Here is an 11,112-nt window from a genome sequence, read left to right as displayed (position 1 = left end):
TTGGGAAATCTACCGCCAGGATCTACTAAGTAAGTATATTCCTGAAGATAGATTTCCTATAAAAATCTGCTCCAAGTTGCAGAGAAGTCGGCACCACAGGAGAGTTGAAATATTACATCAGTATGCCCATTAGTGGGATGTGCAAAGTTCTCCATAGTTGTAACCTTTCTCTTCTGTGCATCTTTGGTAGAGTTGACTTTTTATTGCTTTTTTTTTAATACATCATGCGTTTTTCAGCAGAGTGGACTACTGCGGGAGCAACCCGGCTTTCCAAGCAAAGGCTGCAGCCTGAAGTCTGTTCTTAAACAGATCTGGCATTAAAAAGACTCAATAAAAAGATCAGACTCAAGAGCAATTAGCATCACATTAATCTTTCTAGTAGTAAGGAGGTGGGGCTGTCACCGATTGAGCAGATTACTAGGGCTAGACTCTGGAAAGACACACAAATCTAACTAACACATGTCTTCCTGGTCACTACTGGACTATGGCCGGCTATCAGGTGGAGCGATGCGCTGCTCTCTAGGTAGATCCAGATCCATACGAGACACCATTGCTCACCGCCCGCAGGAGCCCTTTATAGTGAGAAAAGAGAAACCAACTTTCTCAATTAAACGTGAACCCGTATTACTGACCACTAATGTAAGTGACTTGGTTTAATATCATTAGGTTTGTCTTGTTTCTAGGTAGATTGTTGTATGATGTAACAAGGCTCTACAGGGGAACAATGTAACATACTGCCAGATACAAGACGTCACTGGTCTCAATGGTTGCAGCGTTATATGTATGTATTGTAGGGATGTCTATGTCCTCTGTATTGTAGATTATGACATGAGATGTTATACTGTTCCCAGTTCATATAGCAAATCATAATTAGGGGATGATTCAGTATTGATGGGGTTCCAAAAGCATTTTGGGGGGCCCAGCATGTATCACAGCTACTCCCAACTATTAAATAAAACAGTTATAGGTTATTTATTTCTTAAAACTCTGCATCATTGTGTTTATCTGTTATTTCATATGACTGTGGATCCCATCATCAGACCATGTGGGATGAGCCCACCACTGGCAAAACCCAGTTGTCAATTTACCCAAATGGTTCACATCTGCTTCTGACATTTTCCATTCTAAGTTTCATTAATAATAGTGTATACAATGGTGCAGCAACCCACATCTTTTTTTTGGCTATGAGTATAGGACAGTGATGGCGAACCTTTTAGAGGTTGAGTGCCGAAACTGCAACCCAAAACCTGCATATTTTTTGCAAAGTGCCAAAACTGCAATTCAAGCAGTAACTTATTGCAATTTTCTTGCTTTGTCCTGTACCAAAGCTTTCAATGGGCCTGAGGGCACCAATATCTTTGTCAGGAGAGGAAATTTGGGTTGTCACTAGAGCTTCCCTTGACAGCCCCCTAAATCGGAAGATTCGGGGGTTGCACAGAAGGGGCTCCAATGATAACCTGACCCTGTCCACTTCATCCAAAAAAAGGAAAAAAGACCGCAACCCATGCAATTACCTAAAGCTGTTTTGTTTGATGCACGCAGCCCAGGGTCCTAGTGTGCAGGATCCATAGTCCAAGACAAAAAAAGAGAGAAGGCCACGGCATGGATGCTGTGGCCCTCTCTCTTTTTCTGACCCTGTCCACACCAGCTCTCTCTTCCTGCAGTCTCAGGTTTACAAGGATGCTCCACATTAAAATAATGCTATATATGACAAGCCTTGAGTCTGCATGAAGATCCCGTTCTGGAAAACTCTGCCATGGTGCAACAGCTTGAGTGCCCACTGAGAGGGCCCTGAGTGCCACCTCTGGCACCCGTGCCATAGGTTCGCCACCACTGGTATAGGATATGTAACTGAAGAAATCCCACGCAATACCTGACAGGGCACCTGTGATGTGAAAACCTTTTCAGGTGACTACCTCTTGACGCTCATCAAGAGAATTCCAAGAGTGTGCAAAGCAGTAATCAAAGCAGAAGGAACCTAGAATATAAGAAATATTTTCAGTTTTATTCACACTTTTTTGCTAAGTATGTGACTCCACATGTGCTTATTCATAGTTTGATGCCTTAAGTGTGAATCCACAAATTTTAAAGTCATGAAAATACCAAAAACTCTTTGGATGAAAAGGTGTGTCCAAACGTTGATGCTGCAATCACACTGCCGTTGAGGGCAACGTATATACATTGAAGTATATAGGAGGGTGAATGGAAAACCTTCCGTTCACTTTTTGTTTTCTGTAACGGAAAGCACCAACGCAGGTGTGAACTGGTCCTAATAGGACAATGAAGAATTCTAAGAATGGTTTCAATAAGGCCAAAAAGTATCAATAATTCCTATTATAGACTAGGAGTACATAGAAGGGGATATGATAAGACGTTGAGGCTGTTGCTCTTTAAAGTTTGGGGGGATTTTTACATATTGTATATCCGCTTACAAAATTCCTCATAGACCATCAATGAAAGAGAACAATGTACTATTGCCTTTATAATACGAAGATCATGCGATAATACAAAAATAGTATTTCGGATTTATTTTGTACAGTGCTAGTTCTTTCATTTTTATGTTCAATTGCTTCAGATTTTGGAATCCTTCAGAAATAAATCTTTGTATTCCGCATTCTACTAAAGAAACATATCTTCACACTCACAGAGCCATACAGGACCCATACAGTGACTTAGTGGCCCCATGCCGTGTGTGTGACCCTGTAAGGTCATGTACCTGACAAAGTTGGGCTGGTGAATATTCTGTGATTGTCTTACAGTTCTGTAGCCCGCAGCTGTCTCTCCCTAGGGGTCACTTGCCGCTTATCTATATGTCGAAATCATGTTACACAAAATGATCTGAAAGCAGCGGCGAGGGAATGATGACAGATCTGCTGATATTGATTATTCAGTTGAGCAGAATCACACATGTAACCTGTGAAACAATGATGTTCTCATTACCCTGATACACTATATAACCTTCAGAATCCTTCCACAAAATGTGCCGAAAACCGCCAGTCGTATAGAATCACAGAAAGAGGACTCAGAAATGCAGCCATTTGTTCTGTAAAATGTGCATCACATCATCCCATGGAATAAGGGCATATTTACTAAGGGTCCGTGGACCGCATTACCGTCTAGTTTCCCAGTTATTTTCAATTGGTGCCGCATTCAACAGGGGTTTTTGGCGCATGCAACACAAATTGGGGGGCCTGGATGTCAGACAACCCGACTGATTCGGACTAAGCACGGGATTTAAAATTCAAATTGTGTCGCAAGACATGCACTTACATACACCAGGAAGAAGATGGTGAACTCCGGCGGACCTCAGCGGGGAAGCAACACATGCAGGATATCGGGCTTATGATCTTGGTGAATCGCGCTGGACTTCATCCTCATCGGACAGTCCGGATCCGGGATCGCGACAGGACTGGGTAAGTAAATGTGCCCCATAATTTCATTAATTGTATGGAGGGATTTTTTTATGGGCCTCATGAGGTGTAGATACAACTAAGAACTTATACTTACCTCTGTCCTTCACTGCACCACAGGATATCATTGCCGGTCACCACTGTCCTGTGTTGATGTAGAGAGACTCATTGGTGGCTTCTGTGTTTCTATATTTTTGTCATTGGGATCAGTGGCGTAACTAGATGCTGACGGGCCCCAGTGCAAAGTCTGTGCCAGGGCCCTGACTGTAATCTATGGTTTATAGTAATAATCTTCTCATATGGGAAAGTGACACCATAAGGGCCCCCTAAACCTCTTGGGCCCGGATGCGACCTCAACCTCTGCACCCCCTCAAGTTACGCCCCTGATTGTGATGGCTTCCTCTAAGGATACATATTAGGGCTGTAAACAATTTCATGTGAGCTCCATGGTAAAGACACGCAGGTCGGGGAGAAAAAGCTAGACCGGGTGCACATGGTATTTAATAGATGGGACAACAGCTATTGAATGTGCTGGAGTTCTGCTTGTGGGGAACCACCAATAAAATGGTCAACGTGTCATTTTATCTGTCTTGTAGGAAGTCATTGTTTGGTCTCTTCCCTTATCCAAATATGATTGGACTTGAGTCACTGGCTGACCCATCTGATACCTGGGAAATCACTGATACAATAGGGAAAGGGACATATGGAAAAGTTTACAAGGTCAACAACAAGAAAGATGGAAGCCTGGCAGCGGTGAAGATCCTGGACCCTATCAGTGTAAGTAGTTGTTCAAAATGCCTTTTACTATTATAAAGGGGCTGTGCCATTAATAATATATCCCTATACATTGGAGCTCCATTCAGTACTCGATTGACATCCATGAGACTTTAGTTGTCTAATAGACGGCCAAAACTCAGAAGTCTAGAGCCAAAAAGGGAAAACCGTGATCTCCTGTTCTGGCGGATTGCAGAGGTTTTGCAGCTATGTCCCTGCAATCACATATTTAATAATAATAATATTTATCATAAATCTTAAAGGGGTTGTCCACTTTCAACAAATAATTGATTGTGTAAGACAGTTACACAATTTTCCAATATACTTTTTGTATCAATTTCTCATAGATTTTTAGATCTCTGCTTGCTGTCAGTCTATGGGAAGCTTCACAGTTTACTTCCAGTGGATAGAAATCTGTCCATGGTCATGTGATGTTACACAGGTGCCTGTGCCGTTATTATCACAGAGAATAATCAGAGCCGTGTGATACTAACGAGCCGTGCAACTATGTCACATCCATGACCATGGACAGGTTCCTGTCCGCTGGAAGAAAATTGGGAAGCTTCCCATAGACTGACAGCAAGCAGAGATCTAGAAAACCATGAGAAATTGATACAGAAAGAATATTGGAAAATTGTATAACTGTTCCTTACACAGACAATATTAATTATTTGCTGAAAGTGGACAACCCCTTTAATTTGTATAATGCCATCATATTCCAAAGCACTGGATATTTGTCCCCTATCCCGTGTAAATATGGTAAATGGCTTTTAAAGCTACATTGGCCATTGTAGCCATATTATTTTCTTCAATTATTTGGAAAAAATTGTGCACATCCATACTCCCTTGCTCCCAATATCTTCAATAGTAGATCAAGCTCAGTTATGAGGGAAGATTAAAATAATTTGATTTAGTTAGTCTCAAAAAACAACTAAGGGGGGACATGATTAATTTATATATATATATATATATGAATAGTCCATAGAAAAATATGGTGGAAAGCTGTTCCAGGATATATCAAATCAAAAGACAAGGGGCACTGTCTCCGTCTGGAGAAAATAAACTTTAATTAGATTGTAAGAACTGTGAATCTGTGGAATAGCCAAGCTTAGGCGCTGGTCACAGTAGGGACAGCAGAAAGCTTTAAAAAGGGTCTACATGCTATTTTAAATCAAAATAACAATGAAGGTTATAATATAGAATTGTTGCCTTGAAATCATTTCTTCATCCAACCCTTATTTGTTTGAACTTTAAGGACATATGTATTTTTTCAACCCTATTAACTATGTAAGGTAAATTTGCTATTGGTATCGAGAAAAACAATACATGTACAGGCGGTCCCCTACTTAAGAACACCCACGACTTACAGACGATCCTTAGTTATGAACGGACATCTGGATGTTGGTAATTTTTTTTTAAACTTTAGCCTTAAACTACAATAAACGACTATAACAGTTATCACAGGTGTCTGCAATTAATCTTTAGTGTTAATCCTGGTTCTTATCACAATTCAAAATTTTTAAAATCCAATTGTCACAGAGACCAAAAAATATTTAGCTGGAGTTACAGTTATAAAATATACAGTTATGACTTACATACAAATTCAACTTAAGAACAAACCTACAGAACCTATCCTGTACGTAACCCGGGAACTGCCTGTACACTATTTTGCTATTGACAGAATATGATAATGTACATTAAAAACATACAACTGTGAAAAGGGTTACGGTAACTTTTCACTTGCTACTTACTTACAATTATCATGCACAATGTGTCATCGCAATAAATATCGTTCTACAGAGATGACACCGTATTGTGCGTCTTGTCAAATTTCAATTTTCAACCTCAAAAGAGCCCCATATATATAAAAAGTAATTTCCATATATTTCCTTTAGAGATATCAACAAATTAATTTCAAATAATATCAGTGTCATACATCATTAGGTAGAGATGATGGCAAAACAGCTTAATATTACATGGAGATCAGTTCTATTCTGCGTCGTTTAATTAAGCAAAATATCTTCTTTTTAATGAAACATTTAATTTTGATGCGTTTTGGGAAATCTTTTATTTTTTAAGATAAAAAAGGAGATAAATAGATAATGGATAAAACATTACAGGAATGGATAGATAGAATATAGATAGATAGATGATAGATAGATAGATAGATAGATAGATAGAACATGGATGGATAGATAGATAGATAGATAGCTTCACCCTTTTCTACGTACCTCGGAGTGCTGCCTCTTTCCTACAGTTAGATAGATAGAATATAGATGGATGGATGGATGGATGGATGGATAAGGGATGGATGGATGGATGGAAGGATGGATAGATAGATTAAATATCAGATACTGTAGATAGATATGAGATAGATAGAACATAGATGGATGGATGGATGGATAGATAGATAGATAGATAGAATATAGATGGATGGATGGATAGATAAGTGATGGATGGATGGATGGATGGAAGAATGGATAGATAGCTTAAACATCAGATACTGTAGATAGGTATGAGATGGATAGAACATTACAGAAATGGATAGATAGGTGGATCAATAAAAACTAAAAATGTCAATCACAGCAGTAGATATCTATTAGCTGCTGAGGTCAGGTGTCAGGACAACCTTGGTTGGATAAACGCTGAAATAAATGTTTATTTCGTAAGATATTGGCTAACATTATCTCGTCCATATCCTGTGTTTTCCTTCTAGGATGTCGATGAGGAGATTGAGGCGGAGTATAATATTCTGCAGTCACTTCCAAATCACCCAAATGTTGTCATGTTTTACGGCATGTATTACAAAGCTGATCAGTATGTTGGTGGACAACTGTGGCTCGTTTTAGAGGTAAGTGCCTTCTAACTTTAACTTTATTTTAAAGATAATTTTTCAAGAAATATTCAAGAGGTGGCTTAGTGGGTAGCACTATTGCCTTGCAGCGCTGGGGTCCTGGGTTCGAGTCCCACCAAGGTCAACATCAGCAAAGTTCTCTCCGTGTTTGCGTGGGTTTCCTCTGGGTCCTCCGGTTTCCCCCCATACTCCAAAAACATACTGGTAGGTTTATTAGATTGTGAGCCCCACTGGGCACAGAGACCGATTTGGCAAGCTCAGTGCAGCGCTGCGTAATGTAAAGGCTCTATGTAAATAAAGAATTATTATTAACATTCTGCTAGGGAGGGGTATGAGCTTACAAAATGATGGAGATAGGGCAGGGATATAAAGCTTGTATGGCACCTTTAAAAGTTTTTGTAATTGTGACAAAGCTTGTCGCAAATTGTATAAAAAAACAGTCCAACTCATTACCCAGGAGGACCTTAGGTTTTTTAGAGACCTCATTTTTAAAAAAATTCATCTATGCAAGTCCAAAGGTTGTCTCTAGATTTCAGCATCATTTACTTTGGTTAAAATCACCTAATCCATATTGCTGATTTCCTTTAATGGTTCATGTCAGTGGTTCTTAACCGGGGTTCTATCGAACCCTAGGAGTCCGGGGAGTCGGTCTCAGGGGTTCGGCGGAGCCTCCGCCACGGAAGTCAAGACACACACATATTTATCACTAAAGAATGGTTCAGTGAATGTGCACATGAAACTGGTGGGTTCGGTACCTCAAACAAGGTTAAGAACCACTGTCCTGTCTTTGGGTATATAAGGTGGTAAATAAGTGGGTCCAGATGGACCACTTGCCATAGGACTTCAGAACTTCAGATAGCTGGGTGAAGACCCACAACCAAAAGTAGCCCTTAAATATAAAGGGAGTGACTAAGGTGGCACCTCCAGTTGGTAAATGGTATGGCATTATCAAGTTTGTGTTGTAATTCATGGGTATGATAGAGTCCCATCATCTTATGCTGTGTTTCTTTGTAAGTTGTACATATGAAGGATCTCAATGTTCTTGAACGAATTTGGTGGGTTCTACTAGCATCTAATGCACATGGCCAACTTTATGCTTCATCCTTCTACAAGACGTTGCACCTCTTTGGAGGTCTACAGTGCACCCACTATAAGGCCTTAGCTCCAGATCTTTTCGTTGTAGAATATAGAAAACATTATTCTAAATAATCTAAATAATCAGTTCCGGACAAAACTTGTTTAGGTTAGCTTTCTTGATCCAGAGCTATAAATGTTCTTGTTGTGACTACCCCTGATGTTTGTGTGCCGCAGTGCATCGTCCGTGTACCAGATCCTTCCTTAGCTTCACCGGATAATTGATTAGATATCTCACTCACTAACGAGCTGTGAAAAAGCGAAATCTTAAAAGCTATTGGGATTCTCGTTAAGACAGAGATGCTAGACATTGCCCAGGAGTAATTGCTGTCACTTGCTTTACTTTTTATGGTGCTGATTTCTTTATGACCTGGAGGGCAATTAGTATTTCTTAAGGTTTTCAAGTTTAAGTGAAAAATTATAAATAAACCCAAATATCTGAGTTCTTAACAAGCAGGAGTACAAGGGTGCCAAATCCAAATATTGGGAAGTTTGGCTCCCAAACTAAGAGTCTATTATGTAGCTTTAAGGCGCAGTTCACTCAGTGTTTGCTTGCAGTTGATGAACCTCATCACATTATTCATTGTCAAGTTGAAGTCCTCAAGTCTAAATATAGCTGTCAGTCGAGTGCTTTTTCAGCTAAAAGCTCTCTTACCTTATTCTCCCGTACACATACACCGTCTGCACATGTGCAGAACAGTAAGAGTGGAGAAAGTTGCTGCCAGATATTTAAAAGGGAACCTGTCATCAAGAACAGGCACAAAAAACACTTACTCACCCCCTCACTGTGCCTTTGTTGAAAAGTGCAGTGCAGGCGTCCCAGCTTACATCCACCTATTCCCGCCAGTAAAATCGTTCCCCAAATATTTTTATGTCTTTGAGTATGTTGGCTCCCCCGACCGCTGCTTGGCTCTGCCCATCATGGGGTGCCTAATATTGTGAATATTGTTTAACACACAGTACTCACTGCTACAGACACCATGCAGTGAAAGGGACAGCATTTTTGTAAGGACAGGAAGTGGACGGCAAGAGGACTTCCTGTCTGCTCAGGCGGAGATTTGAAAAGACATTGAGGCGTGGTTCCCTGTAAGCCTGGAGCAGCGCCGGTGTTAGACAAAGGGGGGCCATGGGCAAAGCTAAAAGTGGGGCCCCAAAATAAAGCTATTTTATGAACAGTCACAATCAGTAAGAGGCTCCTTTAGCCCTGCACTATAATAACACTTTGTAGTTACACATAGTAGTAGGTAAGTATCTGTAATATGGGACTATAGGAGAATGTTATAGGAGATAGACAGATGAGGTGGATTGATGATAGAAAATAAATAAGAAACATGACATCGATGCATACCGTTTATACTTGAGTATAAGCTGAGTTTTTCAGCACAAAAAATGTGCTGAAAAACTTCACCTCGACTTAGCAAACACTGTACTCACCTTCTGACGCCCCCTGACAGGTCCTCTTCTATAGCGCGATGCTCCGGCATTGGCTCCGTGTCCCCGCACTGTCTGTCGCAGGGATAGGGACACTACAGGGGCCTGGTCAGGCTGTATACTACAGGGGCCTGGTCAGGCTGTATACTACAGGGGGCTGGGCAGGCTGTATACTACAGAGGGCTGGGCAGCCTATATACTACAGGGGGCTGGGCAGGCTATATACTACAGGGGCCTGGTCAGGCTGTATACTACAGGGGGCTGGGCTGGCTGTATACTACAGGGGGCTGGGCAGGCTGTATGCTACAGGGGGCTGGGCAGGCTGTATGCTACAGGGGGCTGGGCAGGCTGTATACTACAGGGGGCTGGGCAGGCTGTATACTACAGGAGGCTGGGCATGCTGTATACTACAGGGGGCTGGCAGGCTGTATACTACAGGGGCCTGGTCAAGCTGTATACTACAGGGGGTTGGGCAGGCTGTATACTACAGGGGGCTGGGCAGGCTATATACTACAGGGGCCTGGGCAGGCTGTATACTACAGGGGGCTGGGCTGGCCGTATACTACAGGGGGCTGGGCAGGCTGTATGCCACAGGGGGCTGGGCAGGCTGTATGCTACAGGGGGCTGGGCAGGCTGTATTCTACAGAGGGCTGGGCAGGTTGTATGCTACAGGGGGCTGGGCAGGCTGTATACTACAGGGGTCTGGGCAGGCTGTATACTACAGGAGGCTAGGCATGCTGTATACTACAGGGGGCTGGCAGGCTGTATACTACAGGGGGCTGGGCAGGCTGTATACTACAGTGGGCTGGGCAGGCTGTATACTACAAGGGGCTGGGCAGTCTGTATACTACAGGGGTCTGGGCAGGCTGTATACTACAGGGGGCTGGGCATGCTGTATACTACAGGGGGCTGGACAGGCTGTATACTACAGGGGGCTGGGCAGGCTGTATACTACTGGTGGCTGGATGGCTGTGTACTACAGGGGGCTGGCTGGCTATATACTACAGGGGCTCGCAGGCTATATAGTACAGTGGGCTGGCAGGCTGTATACTATAGTGGGCTGGGCAGGCTGTATTCTACAGGGGGCTGGGCTGGCTGTATACTACAGGGGGCTGGCTGCCTGTATACTACAGGGGGCTGGCAGGCTGTATACTACAGGGGCCTCGGAGGCTATACACTACAGGGGGCTGGCAGGCTATACACTACAGGGGGCTGCCAGGCTATATACTACAGGGGCTGGCTATATACTGGGAGGCTGTGACCAATGCATTTCCCACCCTCGGCTTATACTCAAGTAAATAGGCTTTTCCAGTTTTTTGTGTTAAAATTAGGGGTCTCGGCTTAAACTCGGGTTGGCTTATACTCGAGTATATATACGATAGATTTATAGATACAGAAATATAAAGTAGATTATATATAGATAGATAATAGAAGATGGATATGAGAGAATGATAGAAGTAGAAGAGAGATAGAAGATCAATTGACAGATTTGCATACTACTGTTTATAA

At 42.2% G+C, this 11,112-nt stretch overlaps 1 protein-coding gene across 1 annotated transcript in view; it reads left to right on the top strand.

The window, feature by feature from the left end:
- Nucleotides 1-466: 466 nt before the first annotated feature.
- Nucleotides 467-11,112, top strand: part of MYO3B (myosin IIIB) — a 250,467-nt gene continuing 239,821 nt past the window's right edge. The window contains exons 1-3 of the mRNA XM_072121763.1: nt 467-639; nt 4,007-4,187; nt 6,901-7,035. Of these exons, the coding sequence (XP_071977864.1) occupies nt 638-639; nt 4,007-4,187; nt 6,901-7,035 (318 nt within the window). The 5' untranslated portion in view covers nt 467-637. The remainder of the gene's footprint in view (nt 640-4,006; nt 4,188-6,900; nt 7,036-11,112) is intronic.

The sequence above is a fragment of the Engystomops pustulosus genome, chromosome 8 (assembly GCF_040894005.1).
Source record: "Engystomops pustulosus chromosome 8, aEngPut4.maternal, whole genome shotgun sequence".
Classification (NCBI taxonomy): domain Eukaryota; kingdom Metazoa; phylum Chordata; class Amphibia; order Anura; family Leptodactylidae; genus Engystomops; species Engystomops pustulosus.
This window is presented reverse-complemented; position numbering and strand designations above follow the sequence as displayed.